This window comes from Seriola dumerili, unplaced genomic scaffold (genome assembly GCF_002260705.1).
Source record: "Seriola dumerili isolate Sdu_G_001 unplaced genomic scaffold, Sdu_1.0 BDQW01011694.1, whole genome shotgun sequence".
Classification (NCBI taxonomy): Eukaryota; Metazoa; Chordata; class Actinopteri; order Carangiformes; family Carangidae; genus Seriola; species Seriola dumerili.
In genome coordinates this window covers 1497-21933 of record NW_019185949.1, presented here as the reverse complement: position 1 = coordinate 21933, position 20437 = coordinate 1497, and the positions used below count along the sequence as shown (strand labels likewise).

Below are 20437 nucleotides of genomic sequence, written 5' to 3'. Positions count from 1 at the left end.
GATTTTGAAAGAAAAAATTAAATTTTTAGGAATATTACACACAACCAATCAAACAGGTGAAAGGACAGTCAGTGGCAGCCTGAGCTGCTTCTGGCAGCTGCTGTTTGTCTGTCTAACAATAGAATAGACACAATCTTCACAATCTTTTCAATGTCCTGATGCTGATGCTGCTGATGCTGCTGCTGATGAGCTAAAGATGAAGTATGTCCTTATTTGTGAAACCTAAAGTAGAAATTTACAGGATGCTCCACGTTCCACATTTTAAAGCTTCTGATGTTTCCCCTCTAAAACAACAGAACCTAAAATTACAGCTTTATTCTCATAATATTATGACTTTATTCTTGTAATATTATGACTTTATTTTTTTCCCCTCAATGTGACCCTAATACTCTGTCATAAATATCACAGGAGTAAATGCTGAAACAAAAATGAGCAGATGATCTCAAACGATTCAGAGTTAATAGTTGTAATAATTGCATCAGTTTACTCCATATTCAAATGACCATATACACTTAGTAGCTACTTTAATAGGTAAACCTGCAAAGTTTTCTAAGTTTGTAATGTTCAGCTTTTGTTGACATTTTCAGAAATATGTAAATTCAATTATTACTTAGTCAACAGTTATATATATGAGATGTTAAACAATAATACAGCAGCAAACAACTATTTTCTATAGTGAACTAATGGCATCCAGTGCGGAGAAAAAAGTCACTTCCCTCCTTGTGTGATATAATCTGAGTTTCTCTGTTTCTGAGCAGCGCATGCATGTGAATCCCTCCTCATGTTTATAAACACACAGGGACCGCCCACAGGTGAGATACAGTGCAGCATTCAGGTGAATGCGACCTTTTAGAATTTCCTCCAGAAGAAACCATTTTTTTTGGGGCTAAAAGGCCAAAGAAAGATCAGACCAACGGGCGGACAGGTCATGGCAGGTCGGCCGGTGGATCATCAGAACATCCATAAAGTTTTTACCAGCTTCATCAGTGTCTTTACCGACCCTCTCTGTGTGTCATTCGTGTGGATCAGTCCAAGGCTGAATTTCTTTCCCTGTCCGACCATGGAGCCGATGCCGGTCTGTTTTTTCTTTCGAGATGGACAAACCTGTGAACTGAACTGCTAAAGGCTCCAGCTTGACTCAGAACTGTTTTTTCTTCTCCTTGATTCATAAGTTACTTGGATACATAATTTTACACACCTGTTTTCACTAGTGACTAGCTATAGTAGCATGATAACGTTAGCTAACTTTCTGCTACCCATATTGTGAAATTGTTTGGCAAACATTGCTATAGCTAGGTGGCTTACTGTCAGCATTGCTAATAGTTGTGGCTGGATTGTTTTTTAACTTTATTCAGTTGTATTTCTCGTGTGTTCCGAGGCCATGTTCACTGGGCTTCGTAACACCTTGATGAAAATGCAAACAAATTTTTTTGGTCTTAGATGCTGGTGGTCTGGTACAGAACCTTTAAAGGTGGTGTTGTACTGGACTACTTTTTATAAAGAGCAGTTTTGTGTCCTACCTATTTAAAATTAATTAAAAAATACGGTGTAGTATAACTCCACCACCAACTGTGACCTCGATGTTAAAACATGCACTCCACCAAGTTCAGTGCAATTCAGTTGGGCAGCTCTGTGGTTCGATCCCCGGCTCCTCCTGTCCGCATGTCGAAGTGTCCTTGGGTAAGATACTGAGGCCCAAACTGCCTCTAATAGCTGGTCCATCAGTGTCTGGGTGTGAAGTATGAATGTGTGAGTCAATGGGTGAATGTGATAAAGTGTAAAGCACCTTGAGTAGAAAAGTGTCATATAAGTGCAGTACATGTATTTATGTGTCGGCATGAGAAAGGGACAAAGCACATGGTTGGACCGGGAAAGAAAACCTGGTTTTGACATACTGTATGTAATGATATAAATGTGGTGTGTGTGTGTGTGTGTGTGTGTGTGTGTGTGTGTGTGTGTGTGTGTGTGTGTGTGTGTGTGTGTGTGTGTGTGGGTAGACCTTTCCTCTGCTGTTGTTGTGATTAAGGGATGTTTTACTGCTGACAGTTTTGATGGCACTGTATCTCACATCCCATTTACTCAACTAGCTTCGTGTTGTCTTTCCAAGGCTGTCAGAATTTACTGCTGCATTTTGCATTAATGCTTCATCTTATGTCTGATATTAGAAATAATTTATCAGATGTCATTGCTTTGTTGAAGTTATGCTGTTGGTTTAAACACAAGCAGAGAGCAGCAGTGTTCAGGCAAACAGCAGCAGGAGTAGCCTTAAGTGAATGATGCTTTGCAGGCGTCCAGCTGCAAGAGAAATAAAGAAAAGGCCTTGAACACAGATCAGTCCTCAGGCCAGTGTTTCATGTTCCTATGACAACAGTGATTCACACACTTTGATTTATAGTAGTTTTTATCAGAGGCTGGATTGTTACAAACTAACACAGCTTGACAGTGTGTGCCAGACGACAAACAAATCCTGAACTCCTATTGATCTGTAGTTTTTTTTTTTAATGCTTCTGTGCAGCGACATTATGTTTTCCCATTCTCGTGAATGTGATATCTAAGTAACGCCTCAAGGAAACTTCTTCATATTTGGCACAAGCTTTCATTTGGACTGAAGGATGAACTGATTTTGCTGGTCAAAGGTCAAGGTCACTGTGACCTCACAAAACACGTTTTTGGCCATAACTCACAAATTCATTCACTAATTATGACACAGTTTAACTCAAATGTCCATAAGGATAAAATTAAGTGATGACATTTTGTATCCAAAAGGTCAAAGGTCAGTGTCACTGTGACATCATAATGGTCTGCAAAAACATTGCTGAATGCTGTAACTCAGGAAGGAGAGATTATTATCATATTTCCTGGAACTTGGCTGGTTGGAGGAATACAACCAAGAGGCGGTAATTCTAGTTCTTTAGGGTTTCCTCAGCCTTATTTATCATTCGTTATTTATTTATTTTTATTAGTAAAAATCTTCTCAAGATTACATGAAAATGTCTAAAGTAGTTGGGTTCTAGCTAATACTTTTTAATGCACTACTTAAAAGAAATGTACAGTTTAGTTCATCATCTGTGGATGTTGGTTCATTCAGTTATAACAACTGTCAGTTACATCACTCGTCAGACAGGTCAACAGTAAAATGATTACTCACAAATTGTCTCTTGTAAACATCCGTCACTGAAAGCAGTTGTGTGCATCTGATCGTCTGTCTGCTTGTGTTCAGACCTGTCACACTTCTTTCTACTGATGGAGCCCACAGGATGTTGCTGGACCGTGTTTCTGCTGTCTAACAGATAAATGTCATGTGACTGAAGCTCAGCGTTTCAGTGTAAACAGTGTGATTTAAAGAGGCTGGGAAACTGAAACTGGAGGAAACTGACCTGAACCAACCTCTGCTCTGAAATCTAAAATCCAGACACAGCTAAATATATGACAGATGGATATGTTCCCTCTGACAAAACAAAACTGCTTTCAGCTATTTAGATGCTGAACATTTTCAGCGTGGTCACGGTGTTGCTGTAATGTTTGTAAAACATTGGGTTGAGGCACAGTAGCTGCGTGCGTCTCCAGCATCTCCATTAAATCTTGACACTTTCACACAGTGTGTGGTTTTAAGGGGCTGCTTCCACTTCTTTCATTCTGCCAGTCTGAGTTTGGCTGCATTTCATTCTAGTTTCCCTGAGCAGGCAAAAACATTTCCACTGAAAGCATTTTTAATATTTTGAATAGTTAATAACATTGACATTAATGCGTTCTGTAAAGTTTATGTTCGTCCTTGGTGGATTGAATAAAACTTCTCAGAAGAGACTCTGCAGAAAAGCTGAGCAGCCACTGAAAACAAACAGAAAGACTGTTTCCATTAACTTTATGGCAGAATACCAGCAAGTAGTTAAAGGTACAGAGTCGTCCTGTATATAATAGGAATTCAATTCAATCCAAGAAACTTTTATTTGTCCCTAGGGGGCAATTTAAAAACACACAAATACACCAAAAGAACACACAACCCATGAATGAATATGAAATTCACATTTTAACATAAACAATGATCCATTAAATGTGGTTAATAAATAGTTGTGACCAAGATATGAGTGATGTCAGGACTCAAACTAAGTAACAGAGACACTGACAAATTACCTGAAACAAATCTGACATTTCTCCACTGACATTTATTGTTACTCATCATCTTACATATACACTATGTTGGGTTCTACTGAAGTGCTGGAATATAAAATCTGAGCATCTTGTACTGGAGCCAGAATTAAACACAGACACTGAAAATGATTGGGAATAATGTTGCTCAGTGGAGTTTAGCTTATTCAGCATTAATGAGACGGAGGACCAGGAGTCACAACTGAACGAGTCAAAAATTACACAATTATAATTGTAAGATCTATTCCCATCGATGTAAAGAGGTAGAATTCAATAAACCAACACAATACAGATACCAGAATTATCATGATTAATTAATTTAATTTTGGTGATTTATATCTTATTAATATGCAGAGGTAATTTACTGAAATATTAAATCATAACGGAGCCAAAAGGAAAACTCCAACTCTACGAGGTGTCTTTGAGGCTGCGCAGCTCTCCTCTTATAGACATTACCTGCTGCACTGAACTCGAGCCTGCTGAGGTAACCTGAACGTAACACAACCCTGACTAACTGTGAGGTTTTAAACTGAGAGGTTAAAACAGGTCATACCCTGTGTCCTGCAGCTGTCAGGCTGTATCACTGTAGAAGGGACTGACTGTTCCCCCCGAGCTACCGCACTTTCTTTTTTTTTTATTGTTGTTTGGCCAAAACCATCTCTGACTCTGAGCTCCGTTGTTACTGCAGAGTGTTGATCATGACTGACCTGTGTGTTTACTCATCGCTCCTCATCCTCAGGCCTGTGCGTTGGTGTGATGGCTGTGATGTTGGTGCTTCTTCTCTCCACGCTGCTCGTGTCCACCCACACTCCCGGCCGAGCGTCTCCGTCCTGCCCCGTGAGCTGCCGCTGCTACAGCCTCACTGTGGAGTGTGGCTCCACCGCCCTGAGGGACATCCCCAAACACGTCCCTCCATCCACACAGGTAGGCCGGCTGCAGTGAAGGAGGACACTCACTGACATCACCAAGGGGCTGCACAGTAAATCGTAATATAATGGAAATCGCAATATGGCCGAGTGCGATATCCTAATTGCAGGAGCTGCAATTTGCGTTGTGGAGCTACAGAGATGCCCCGGCCTACAAATCATATTCTCCAGACGTAAAGGAACATGATTGTCGAAAGTCATGCATGTGGAGTTATGAGGTTCAGTTTAGCACATGTGATAATTCTCTGACACATTCATCAATATTGAGCAGAAGTCTCCCTTCGTCTTCTCTTGGTCCAGACCATCTTCCTCCAGGACAATGTGATTGGTCAGATCCGTCGACAGGACCTCATCCTGCTGAGGCACCTACACTACCTGTATCTGCAGGTAATGAGCAGACACACACACACACACACACACACACACACAGGGTTTGGTGTGAGTGTTGAGGTTAAGCTTCACATTAGTGATATAATACAGTGAAATGTCGAGAAAGGAAGTTGGACAGACAGATGAGTCCCTCTCCATGTTTTTCTCTCTTACTTTATTTTGAAAAATAAATTCTAACCAAGTCAGATTTGCTGTTTCAGCGGGAAAAGATCAAAACAGAAGAGACAGCACTAAAGCAGTAAATATGGTGGTATAGTGTAAAAGCAGCATCAGCAGTAGAAGCTGCAGCTGCAGCAACGACCAGCAGCAAAGATTTGTGTTCGGTCAGCGTCTGATGTTCCTCCTCTTCCAGAACAACACCATCTCAGCAGTGGAGCCCGGCTCTTTCCAGAACCAGGGTCAGTTGTTGGAGCTGGCTCTGAATGGAAACCGGATCCACCTGGTCACAGCTGACATGTTTCACGGACTCGAACACCTCCGCATTCTGTACCTGGCAGGAAATGACATCACACGCCTGCTGGACTACACCTTCCGTGGATTACAGGTAAGGCACATTGGAGCACATGTGTAATGACCTCATGATGAACTCATTCCTACTTCCTGCTCGGCCCGCTGTATGTGAAGCTCTGTGGATCACATGTACCGTTCTCTCCGTGTTGCAGCGTCTGCAGGAGCTCCACCTGCAGCACAACAGTATCGACATGTTAGCAGACCAGGCTCTGGCGGGCCTGACCTCTCTGGCTCTGCTGGACCTGAGCAGGAATAATCTTCACACCATCGGCCCTGCGTCCCTGCGACCTCTTGTCAGCCTGCAGGTGCTGCGCATCACAGGTGAGACTGGATTACTGACGTACATGTCACTGTAAAAGCATTAGGGATGAAACCTGGTCCGAGACAGATGAAAGTCATTTCGGTCTTTTTACTTTTCTTAAAACTGCAAATTGGTGTTTTTGCATAATCGCAAATGATTTTCTAGATTAATTTGTTCATAAAACATGATCAGATCTCCCTCTAAGTCACATGTACAAACACAACACATTTAAAGGGCCAGTGTGTAGGAATTAGTGCCATCTAGTGGTGAGGTTGCAGACTGCGACCAACTGAATACCCTTCCCCTCACCCCTCCCTCTCCAAGCAGTGGTTTTCAGGTAACGTAAAAACATGAAAGGCTCTCTACTACTGTAGAAACATGGGACCTGCTCCCTGTGTAAGTATGAAGGGCTCATTAGAAAACAAAAACACAACAATTCTTAGTTTCATGTGATTATGCACTAATGAAAACATGATTATGAACATTATATTCTATTTGTGCCAATAGATTCCCCTAAATCCTAGAAACTGGTCTTTTAAGCTAATAACACACAAACAGTTAAATTGTTTTGTCTTTATTGGACACAACCATTTAATAACTCAAACCTCCTTTGGCAGCAACAACTTCAAACAAGCCCATTCAGTGACTTCCTGTTTTATTTTGTAATCACCTACCTGTTGTGTATTTGGTTGTTTTACTTCCTGTGTTTGTATCTTGTTTTGTTTTCCCACCTATGTGATTGCCTGCAATTAGTTTTACCTGTTCCCTACTACCCTGCCTCCCTTGTGTATTTTAGTCTCTGTGGCGACGGTCAGACCTGCATCAGTATTCATCTCAGGAGATACGATCACACGTGGACAGATTTAAGAGGCCGGATATCTCAGACTGGTCTTTAGTGTTGGTCCAGGTCACTGATCAGTCTAATGTCTGACTGTTTCACAAAAATAAAGACTGACTCATGTTAAGCCAAAATACATGAGACACCTTATCTCCAGGCTAACTCAGGTCTAATACTAATGTTACCATGGTAACAATCAATGACATCTGTTCTGACCAGTAGCTCCCAACAACAATAAGCAGAAAAACATGGCTCATAATTTGTGGTTTGCAAACATTGTTATGGAGAGAGCAAAGAGAAGGAACCACAGTGTCATATTTTTATTTTTTATTGTTTCACTCTTCACTGAAAGTAAAACGTCCTTGTAACTGTTGAATTCTTCCGAAAGACAAACATGCTCTTTCTTAATTTAGCCAGAATTCATTGTTCCGCCATCCGGCTAAAGATAGTGAAGAACTAAACTGCTTAGTGCAACGGATGAATTCAGACGTCTAACTGAAGTCTGACTGTTTGTTAGATCTAAGACACAGTCATAGTCTGTCTTTGTGACACCGGCTCCAGGTGGAGAGAAACGTGTCCTGCGTCCTCTACTGACGTCCTCTGCCACAGTCTCATTACTCCCAACACAGCTTCATAACGAACTGAAAATATTTTACTATTTCAAATGACTAAGACTTTATTTCTCTCTCTCTCTCTCTCTCTCTCTCTCCTCTCTCTCTCTCTCTCTCTCTCTCTCTCTCTCTCTCTCTCACTGCACACACAAGCACATTGAGAACAGACTCGTCATAGTCCGCCTGGCTAAAAACAGCCACACGTGTGTGTTTACTTGCACATGTGATGACTGGAGACGTGTGTTAATGCCCGGTATGTTTGTTTAGATTCCAGTTCTTTTCTTTTTCCTGCCTGAGCTCCAGTTGTTCTTCCCGTCTGCATTAAAATCTGCTTCTTTGAATCTACCTGTGTCTGCTTTCGGGTCTGTGCAGTTGTCTGCTAACCCTGACAAGTTCACTCTACAGATCTGCTTCAGCTTTACAACACTTTATTTAACTGGTTTTCCTACAATATTTGACAACTAAAGCATCATTACTCTTTCTGGCCCTGTTTAGGCGACTCAGACCTCTTGGTTAAGGTTAAGCTCTTGGTTAAATACTGAAAAAGTCTTCAGTGACTGAAGCACAAGGTGGGATGCTTTGACTTTTACCATCTTTCCCCATAATAACACTGATCCAACCTAACCCAGACTGCAATCATGTTTCCTAGTGGCAAGTAAAAGTCATATAAAAACAGGGATACCTGTTCCCGTAACTCTCACATTACCGTTTCTCTGCAGAAATTTCCTGAAGCAGTTTATGTAACACTCTTCCTGCAGTTGTCCAGTCAATGCATTTCTCTCTTCTTACTGTTATTCCCAAACTTTCAATTCATTCAGTGCAGTTTACTTGTTTTCCTGAGGTCAGTCTAAAATGTATAACCCGTCACAAACACATTAACACCTTGTTTACTCGTCTCAAACCATGTCTTTCTTTCACGGACGTGTGTTCATCCCATCACCTCAGCCAGTGACTGGGACGTCCACTGTCTCAGCATCAAGAGGTTCAAAGCTAACCTCCCGTCCTCTGCTCTGCTGTAGACAACCCCTGGCGCTGTGACTGCGCTCTCCACTGGCTGAGGAGCTGGATCGACGAGGCGGGGCAGCGGCTGCTCAGCTCCGCAGAGCGTCGGCTGGTCTGCACTGAGCCGCCACGCCTCTCCCACCTCAGCCTGGTGGAGGTCCCCCTCAACAGCCTGGTGTGCATCCCTCCACTGGTGCAGCTGGAGCCCAGGAGGCTGGCAGTGCGGCTGGGGGAGAGCCTCCGGGTGTCCTGCCATGCCTCTGGGTACCCTCGTCCACAGGTAGGGATGCTTAAAGTGAGCAAGTACAACTTCCAGCAGTTTCCATGACGCTGGTTTTGCTTCTAGTGGTAGTTTGCATGTCATCACCTGAAGATTAGTCACTCTGCGTATTTTGCAGCGAACCAATGACAGTCTCATGAAAACAGATTCAGACGGCCAGAGTTTCATACGTCACAAACCTAAGGAACCAATCCTGTCAACTTGTAGGGACAGGGGGCGGGGCTAAATAAACCTGAAACCTTGTCAGTACAGAGGTAGAGAGTTAGCATTAGCACAACCGCTAACACGGTCAGCCACTGCCAGTGACAAGCTAACAAACAACATAAACAAATAAAAGATGCTAACTATGTTAACCGTTCCTGAAAGATGCTAATTGCACCAACCGTTCCTGATGCTAACTATGCTAACGGTTCTGATCCGCCTGCTAGTCTCTGGTTCTGGTCTCAACAGACTCCTCTTCTGAGTCTGGGTCTGACTGAGGCTCACACATGTAGCTGCTCTTTCACCTGTCCACCTGGAGCCAGCAGGTGGTGGGCGGGGCTCAAGGCCTGATCCAGATTTCAGGAAGTAAAAGTAGATGAGCTTCAGACACAGATTTAGATTTTTTTTTCCACTTTAATGTGTAAAAAACATGTTTAACTTAATATGAATCATAGCAGAGGATTTTTACAGAATTTTTACTCGTCTGGAGAGGAACTTTAATAATAATATAATACATATCTAAAGAGGTTAAATGGCTTTAACCACAACTATCTACAACAGTGTGCAACATCTCCCTCATAAAATGTTGAAGTGTTTCTAAGTAATCTGCTAAATTGGAGCTCGTCCATGATTTAATCTCTTCTTGTTTAGACAACCGCTCGTCTCCCGTTTTTCTACAACACCACCAGCTTTTAACAAACAGAAGTGATTGAATATTCTGATAACGTTTGAGGCTTTAGATGCTCAGGCTCCCAGTTGCTTCAAACGTGTTGATCGCCGATGACCCACAATGCAATCTGAGGTCCTTGGGCAGGGGTCATCAGGTAGTAAGTTATCAGGAACTCAAGTGGTTTCTTTGATTTCCCTCCCGGCCGCCCCCCCTGCTGCTCCTGTGTCTGTACAGACGTGCACTCACACAGCTCCAATTTCTCTTTTTACTCAACAAAAGCAGAAAATGTGTCTTTAAAACATGAAGCGCAAATCTGCGTCTCCTCCTCTGCGTTCACCTCTTTCCCTGGAGGTTTGAATGAGCTCGTGCTGTGTCTGAATGTCGCTCTGCCTTGTTCTCACAGGCCGTTTTCACCTCATTTTCTCTGCAGTGAGCTGGAGCCGAGAGTGAGGCAGAGTATTTGGAGGGCCACTCCGAGCAGAGTAATTACAGAGCGCTCCACACACAAAGCTGCTCACGATTTTTACCACGCTGAATATTCACTGTAAAACTTGAGTTCACTCAGATTGAGGCTGGTTCGATGGCTTGTGGTGAGGAAGCCACATGGAGTTTGATAGTGACAATATGCAGCAACAAACAAGAAGAGGTTGATAACAGATGTTACTGTCTGATGTTTGTTTTTTGATCATTTAAGTGAAGCCGTCTGATCAGGAAACACTGAATACTTCTGCAGGTGACATGGAGGAAGGCGTCCCAGGGTAAAGTGGTGCTCGCTCCCAGAGGCCTGGTTCAGGAGCTGGGTGCTGGAGCAGGTGGAGTGGGCGTAGCGGAGGAGCCCTCAGAGGATGGCAGAGTCAGTCTGCAGAAGACTGAGGGCGAGCGCTTTGACCCCGACACCGGCAGCGGCATGTTGTTCCTCAGTAATGTGACTGTGGCTCACGCAGGTTTCTATGAATGTGAAGCCTGGAATGCAGGGGGCGTGGCCAGGGTGACCTTCCAGCTCGCCATCAACTCATCCACTTCCTCCTCCTCTTCTTCTTCCTCCATCTGGGCCTCGTGGTCCCAAGTGTCCTCGCCATACTCCCCCGCCTGGCCCCGGCTGAGGAACCACGGCCCCGCCTTGGGCTCAGACGTGAGCCGGGAACCCCTGTACGCTCTGGGCAGCATGGCCTTCAGCGCTCTGGGAGCTGCCACTCAGACCGCCATCGCTGTGGGCATCTCCCTGCTGGCTCTGACCGCCCTGCTGCTGGTCGCCATGATCTACAGCCGACACCACCACCGAGAGAAGGAGGCTGACGGAGCTGAGAAGGTGTGTGTCTTTTTGTCTGTTCAATAAACAAACTAATTAAATCAATTATTTTCTGACACATTATTTGGATGAAAGCACTTTTTTTTCATAGTTTCATACTTCAAACGAAAGTCACTAAAATGAAGAAAACTTTACATATTCACAACTACAATCAGTAACATGGACTCTTTACTAATGGCAGCCAGTCCACGTTACAAAGTGTGTCGTTACAGAAACAAACAACAGAAACAAAAAAAAAGACAACAGCAAGCATCAGAGTAAAAAAATAATGAAAGACAAGAAAGAATAGTTATATTCTTATATATATATATATATAATAGTTAAAACAATTTGATGTAGTCCAGTTGGAGCAGATTTACTGGGTGAAGTTTTGTTGTTTGGTTTGTTCAGACTATATTCTCTGAAGCTTTGGGTGAGCTCCTCTATAACAGGGGCGGAGCTTCCGGTAGCTCGAGACCACCTGTTGGAGACCAATGTTTTATGGATTAGCACCTTCTCACCTGACTTGATATATTCTGACCTCCACTGATTCAGCTCTGTAAAATATTAAAACCTCTCATTTCTCCATTATATTGTGAACTGCTGTACCACAAACGTGACGAAGGTGAATTCTGACCTGCAGGAGGAGAGCATCCTGTACGTGAACGACTACTCTGACGGCCCCACCACCTTCGCCCAGCTGGAGGAGTACCGAGACGAGCGCGGCCACGAGATGTACGTCCTCAACAGGGCCAAGCCTGTGCTGCCCCCTGCTCCACCCACAGCTGTCACCACCACTAACCTGGGTTGCCCCGCTCCGTCCGACACCTCCAGCCACACCCTCTCCTCTGGGCCTGGCCAGACCGTGACTCCCACTCTGGCCCCCAACAAGCAGCAGCAGCAGCAGCAGCAGCAGCAGCAGCAGCAGCAGCAGGAGGGAGACATACGGACCATGAGGAGAATGGCGGGGGAGGGAGGGGAGGCGGAGCCTGTGATCACATCAGAGGCTGAAGGGATGTTTCTGAACCACACAGGCCTCTTCATGGACTCTCAGATCGCCTATGAGATCCACTGCTGAAGGAGGGGGGGCGGGGGGTCCACGGTAACACAGACAAACCTTATGTGAGAGACAAAGCCTGTCCCATCTGCTGAAATCTACCAGTAACTGAGAGACGTCCTCATTCCTGTGGAAAGATTTATTTCTACAGCCACAGTCTGGTTTAGATCGGCAGCACTGGGGCTTTTCAGTGGACAGACTGTGACCTTGCATGTCAAAACATCAGCGGTAATGACCATACACTCAAAGACAAAGTGGACTCAGGGGTTTGCTGAGCTGCACACACCTGAACTGTCCTGTACATGAACATCTGGGTCAGCATTTATCAGAACCAGAACCCTTCCGCCGTCATTGCTGTACTAGAGTTAACACGTGTCCTCTCGAGAACTCGCACAGAGCTCGTTGGTTTCTTGCAGGGTGAGTGTAATAAAAGGGGGAAGTCGTGAAATCTTCCACTACATGAGCATGTGGGAACCCTCGTGTGTTTTGTAACTGTTGTTAATTAATGTCTTACTTTATATAGAAGGCAGTTCAGTGATGGTGGGACAGCAGCAGCTGGATTTTATAACGATTTATTTCAAAGTGTGAGAACGTGTTCATCATGAAGGAGAAAATGATTTTAGGAAAATTCTGGTTATTTTCAATCTGAGTCTTAATCTCCCATCATTTGTCGTACAGGTCAGTTCTGATGAACGTCCTGTCCAACAGTGAAACTCTGATGTGTCTCTCTCTCTCTCTCTCTCTCTCTCTCTCTCTCTCTCTCTGCTGATCCTAACACTGGTGAATCTGGATGACTGGTATCATGAAGCAGGTTGTCGAATGGGTCAGTTCCCGTCCAGATCTGAGCAGGTTCACATGAACGAGGCAGAGCTCTTAATTAATTATTAATCCAATCACATGCAACATCAGCAGACCAAGAGAAGAATATTTAATGTAAGGTAACATGAAACTGTTAATACAGTGGGGAAATTGGGCTTTTCCATTTACCAGTCGCTCCATACTCCAACCTTCAACCTTCAACCTTCAACCTCTGCTTATGAGATCTCAACCTTCAACCTTCAACCTCTGCTTATGAGATTACACAAATTAGTTCTCCCCCTAGGGTGGCTGGGCTCGCCCCACAGACAGGGTGAGGAGGTCAGACATCCGATGGGTGGTCGGAGTGGAGCAGTTGAGGTGATTGGAGCATCTGATCAGGGTGTGTCTTCTGACCTCCTTCCATTGGAGGTTTTCAGGGCACACCCAGCTGGTGGCAGTAAATGCAGATGTTATACATCTCCTCTGGCCTGTGAACTCTCTCAGAGGGGGGTGGAAAAGGCTGCTGGGGAGGGAGACGTTCTGACTACCTTATAAAATATTATGTTTCATTGTCTTGGTTTCTCACATATCTAATTTAGGACAGATCCAATCCAAATAGATCCATGAATAATTAGATCTTATTTAAAATGCTGCTGCCAACGTTAGTGTTGTCTTTTTGTTTGGGACAAATCAGGGTCTGATAGTAGCCTGACTGGTCTGACTGGCTCTCTCTGAAAAATGTCATGTTTGATTGGTTTTCCACAGGTTTGCTGAAAGACCTCTGCGCTACGGTTCCTGGAGCGTTTTATCATCTTTCAGCTCATTGTTTTTGGTTTTACAGACCACAACTTGACAGTTTTGGCACCAAGCAGCAGACAGAGACAGTTAGTTAATTATATAATGGAGCATTTATTAGTGACAGAGTCAGATATGTTACTTAGGAGTTGGTGGAGAGTAAAACAGAGCTAAAGGGAGAGTGAATACTGGACTTACATCCATCAGGTAGAAGCAAACACACCTCCAGTAGGATGATCATGTTGAGGTAACTGTAACAACCTCTTAAATGTGATAATATGACAGATTTGTTTGTTCTGCTGCCCCCAAGTGGCTAAATCAACGATGGATGCAGATGATTCTTGAACTAAGATTTGACACAACTGTTGTTGAAAAGAAAGATTGCAGATTTCCACCACAATAAATATTTATCTGATTGTTGCGGATGGGGAGAAAATATTTGATGGCAACCATGTCTACAGGGAAGGACACATCATTATTAGGATATTAGGACTGCTTGTAACGCAGGGTAATAGCCCTGCAACGTTTCATTGCTCCAAACTAAACATAATTAAAATCTCAGTTATGGATTTTCTTCAAATGAGTGTGTGTGTAGAAGGGGAGCTTTAGGATGCTGTTGATGAGTATATCAGTCATTTCAATGGACTGCAGTGCAGGCACTGTAGAGGTGAACTGTGTAAAAAACTGATGATGCATGTCAAGTGATGAGAAAACAAAACCCAGGCCAAAAATAAACAGAATGATCCTTTAAAGTATCCACTTCCTTTGTTTCTTTCATGTGTTTGTTTGTTTCCTCTTCTTTACTTTTTCATGTGATTTGGATGAAGAGTAAACGTTGGGTCTGAGTGCAGACCGGGTGATCTCTTCATTCATTTTAAACGTATCCATCTTTACATTCTCAGACTCTTGGACTCTGTTTACTGTTTATGATCCCAACACATTGACAGGCTTTGGGATGGATATATATTTATGTAACATATATCTACAATATAAACATACATACATAAATATACATATTTGTATGGCCTAGACATATATGTCAGTGTATGAAACATTTTTATAGGTTTCATATCTAATTTTACACATGTGTAAATTGCAATAATGAACAAACAGTCTTTGTATTGTTCAAACATTCACAGTGTAGGTTGGAAACAGTATGCGAGCCTCTCGGCTAACGACTTCCACACAGTCAGCAGTTCTCAAAACTGGAGTCAGTGAAACGGGATCGGAGGTGTGGGCTTTCAGAGGAAGATATTGTAGTTTTGCTCCACTATACTCTTTTCATTTAAATTAGTTGCAATTGTCTTTGCAGATTAAGATTGTATACAAATTAGACATGTACTTTATTCAACATGAAAAATATGAATTGAAAATAATATTATTATATGTCAGGTCACCTCCTATCTTCCTTTATAGCTATAATTTAGGGAGAAGTTAATTCAGAAATTAAAAATATGATTGAACATTTCAATTGTCCAAATGTAGAGTGTGGGAGGAGGTGAGGTGCGCACACAACCGTTCTCCTTCTTCAGGTCTTGGATCACAGCCCTGCAGATCTCCTTGATGTCCTTGATGTCCGGGCAGAAACCTTCACTCACAGTGAATCCCTGCAGTGTTTGGTTCACCAGGTGTAGGCCATAAGGGACCAAATCCTTCTTAGTACAGACATCCCAAAATTTTTATGACGTACTATACTAAAACATTTTTATAAATTTTTCTACGTTACTATACTATGACATTTTTATGACACACTATACTATGACGTTTTTATGTCATTTTCATGACATACTATACTAAGACATTTTTACTCATTTTTATGCCTTACTATACTATGACATTTTTGTGTAATTTTTGTGCCTTACTATATTTTATGACAGTTTATCAGTAACTACACAATGATTTTGTATGACATGCTATAGTATGACTTTTTATTATTTAGTGTAATATGACATTTTTGTTACAAACTATACTATGAAATTTTATGACATACCAAAGTATGACTTTTTTATGCCATTTTTGTGACATTTTATGCCTTAATATACTACCACGTTTTATACCTTACTATACTATGATATTTTATGCCTGATTATACTATGACATTTTATGCCTTACTATACTATGATGTTTTGTGACATTTTTACGCCTTACTATACTATGACATTTTTTGACAATTTTATGCCTAACTATACTGACATTTTACGCCTTACTATACTATGACATTCTATGCCTTACTATACTATGACATTTTTTGACAATTTTATGCCTAACTATACTGTCATTTTACGCCTTACTATGCTATGACATTTTTTGACAATTTTATGCCTAACTATACTGTCATTTTACGCCTTACTATGCTATGACATTTTTTGACAATTTTATGCCTAACTATACTGTCATTTTACGCCTTACTATGCTATGACATTTTTTGACAATTTTATGCCTAACTATACTGTCATTTTACGCCTTACTATGCTATGACATTTTTTGACAATTTTATGCCTAACTATACTGTCATTTTACGCCTTACTATGCTATGACATTTTTTGACAATTTTATGCCTAACTATACTGTCATTTTACGCCTTACTATGCTATGACATTTTTTGACAATTTTATGCCTAACTATACTGTCATTTTACGCCTTACTATGCTATGACATTTTTTGACAATTTTATGCCTAACTATACTGTCATTTTACGCCTTACTATGCTATGACATTTTTTGACAATTTTATGCCTAACTATACTGTCATTTTACGCCTTACTATGCTATGACATTTTTTGACAATTTTATGCCTAACTATACTGTCATTTTACGCCTTACTATGCTATGACATTTTTTGACAATTTTATGCCTAACTATACTGTCATTTTACGCCTTACTATGCTATGACATTTTTTGACAATTTTATGCCTAACTATACTGTCATTTTACGCCTTACTATGCTATGACATTTTTTGACAATTTTATGCCTAACTATACTGTCATTTTACGCCTTACTATGCTATGACATTTTTTGACAATTTTATGCCTAACTATACTGTCATTTTACGCCTTACTATGCTATGACATTTTTTGACAATTTTATGCCTAACTATACTGTCATTTTACGCCTTACTATGCTATGACATTTTTTGACAATTTTATGCCTAACTATACTGTCATTTTACGCCTTACTATGCTATGACATTTTTTGACAATTTTATGCCTAACTATACTGTCATTTTACGCCTTACTATGCTATGACATTTTTTGACAATTTTATGCCTAACTATACTGTCATTTTACGCCTTACTATGCTATGACATTTTTTGACAATTTTATGCCTAACTATACTGTCATTTTACGCCTTACTATGCTATGACATTTTTTGACAATTTTATGCCTAACTATACTGTCATTTTACGCCTTACTATGCTATGACATTTTTTGACAATTTTATGCCTAACTATACTGTCATTTTACGCCTTACTATGCTATGACATTTTTTGACAATTTTATGCCTAACTATACTGTCATTTTACGCCTTACTATGCTATGACATTTTTTGACAATTTTATGCCTAACTATACTGTCATTTTACGCCTTACTATGCTATGACATTTTTTGACAATTTTATGCCTAACTATACTGTCATTTTACGCCTTACTATGCTATGACATTTTTTGACAATTTTATGCCTAACTATACTGTCATTTTACGCCTTACTATGCTATGACATTTTTTGACAATTTTATGCCTAACTATACTGTCATTTTACGCCTTACTATGCTATGACATTTTTTGACAATTTTATGCCTAACTATACTGTCATTTTACGCCTTACTATGCTATGACATTTTTTGACAATTTTATGCCTAACTATACTGTCATTTTACGCCTTACTATGCTATGACATTTTTTGACAATTTTATGCCTAACTATACTGTCATTTTACGCCTTACTATGCTATGACATTTTTTGACAATTTTATGCCTAACTATACTGTCATTTTACGCCTTACTATGCTATGACATTTTTTGACAATTTTATGCCTAACTATACTGTCATTTTACGCCTTACTATGCTATGACATTTTTTGACAATTTTATGCCTAACTATACTGTCATTTTACGCCTTACTATGCTATGACATTTTTTGACAATTTTATGCCTAACTATACTGTCATTTTACGCCTTACTATGCTATGACATTTTTTGACAATTTTATGCCTAACTATACTGTCATTTTACGCCTTACTATGCTATGACATTTTTTGACAATTTTATGCCTAACTATACTGTCATTTTACGCCTTACTATGCTATGACATTTTTTGACAATTTTATGCCTAACTATACTGTCATTTTACGCCTTACTATGCTATGACATTTTTTGACAATTTTATGCCTAACTATACTGTCATTTTACGCCTTACTATGCTATGACATTTTTTGACAATTTTATGCCTAACTATACTGTCATTTTACGCCTTACTATGCTATGACATTTTTTGACAATTTTATGCCTAACTATACTGTCATTTTACGCCTTACTATGCTATGACATTTTTTGACAATTTTATGCCTAACTATACTGTCATTTTACGCCTTACTATGCTATGACATTTTTTGACAATTTTATGCCTAACTATACTGTCATTTTACGCCTTACTATGCTATGACATTTTTTGACAATTTTATGCCTAACTATACTGTCATTTTACGCCTTACTATGCTATGACATTTTTTGACAATTTTATGCCTAACTATACTGTCATTTTACGCCTTACTATGCTATGACATTTTTTGACAATTTTATGCCTAACTATACTGTCATTTTACGCCTTACTATGCTATGACATTTTTTGACAATTTTATGCCTAACTATACTGTCATTTTACGCCTTACTATGCTATGACATTTTTTGACAATTTTATGCCTAACTATACTGTCATTTTACGCCTTACTATGCTATGACATTTTTTGACAATTTTATGCCTAACTATACTGTCATTTTACGCCTTACTATGCTATGACATTTTTTGACAATTTTATGCCTAACTATACTGTCATTTTACGCCTTACTATGCTATGACATTTTTTGACAATTTTATGCCTAACTATACTGTCATTTTACGCCTTACTATGCTATGACATTTTTTGACAATTTTATGCCTAACTATACTGTCATTTTACGCCTTACTATGCTATGACATTTTTTGACAATTTTATGCCTAACTATACTGTCATTTTACGCCTTACTATGCTATGACATTTTTTGACAATTTTATGCCTAACTATACTGTCATTTTACGCCTTACTATGCTATGACATTTTTTGACAATTTTATGCCTAACTATACTGTCATTTTACGCCTTACTATGCTATGACATTTTTTGACAATTTTATGCCTAACTATACTGTCATTTTACGCCTTACTATGCTATGACATTTTTTGACAATTTTATGCCTAACTATACTGTCATTTTACGCCTTACTATGCTATGACATTTTTTGACAATTTTATGCCTAACTATACTGTCATTTTACGCCTTACTATGCTATGACATTTTTTGACAATTTTATGCCTAACTATACTGTCATTTTACGCCTTACTATGCTATGACATTTTTTGACAATTTTATGCCTAACTATACTGTCATTTTACGCCTTACTATGCTATGACATTTTTTGACAATTTTATGCCTAACTATACTGTCATTTTACGCCTTACTATGCTATGACATTTTTTGACATTTTATGCCATACTATACTATGACTTTTTAAGCCTTACTATCCTATGACTTTTTATTCCTTATTATAACATGTTTTTTTTATGACTTTTTATGCCTTACTATCCTATGACGTTTTATGCCTTATTATAACATGTCGTTTTTATGACTTTATATGCCTTACTATACTATGTCGTTTTTTTTACTTTTTATGCCTTACTATACTATGACTTTTTATGCCTTATTATAACATGTCGTTTTTATGACTTTTCATGCCTTGCTATACTATGTTGTTTTTTTGACTTTTTATGCCTTATTATACTATAACTTTTTAAGCCTTACTATACTATGACTTTTTATGCCTTACTATACTATTTCATTTTCATGACTTTTTATGCCTTATTATACTATGTTGTTTTTATGACTTTTTATGCCTTACTATACTATGTCGTTTTTATGACTTTTTATGCCTTATTATACTATGATGATTTTTGACAATTTCATGCCATACTATACTATGACATTTTTTGAAATTTTTATGCCTTACTATACTATGACATTTTAAGCCTTACTATACTATTTTGTTTGTATGACTTTTCATGCCTTATCATACTATGTCGTTTTTATGACTTTTCATGCCTTATCATACTATGTCGTTTTTATGACTTTTTATGCCTTACTATACTATGTAGTTTTTTGACTTTTTATGCCTTACTATATTTTGACTTTTTATGCATTATTATAATATGTCGTNGACGTTTTTATGACGTTTTTATGCCTTACTATACTATGACGTTTTTATGACTTTTTATGCCTTACTATATTATGACATTTTTACGCATTTTTATGCCTCACTATACTATGACGTTTTTATGACTTTTTATGTCTTACTATACTATGACATTTTTAAGCT

At 39.9% G+C, this 20437-nt stretch overlaps 1 protein-coding gene across 1 annotated transcript; it reads left to right on the top strand.

The window, feature by feature from the left end:
• The first annotated feature begins 4902 nt into the window (after window positions 1-4902).
• Window positions 4903-12241, top strand: LOC111240097 (leucine-rich repeat-containing protein 24-like). Its single transcript, XM_022770075.1, is given in 7 exon segments — window positions 4903-5125; window positions 5341-5459; window positions 5815-6006; window positions 6125-6293; window positions 8742-9004; window positions 10609-11184; window positions 11807-12241. Coding segments are annotated over 7 exon segments (1977 nt in total).
• Window positions 12242-20437: the final 8196 nt, after the last annotated feature.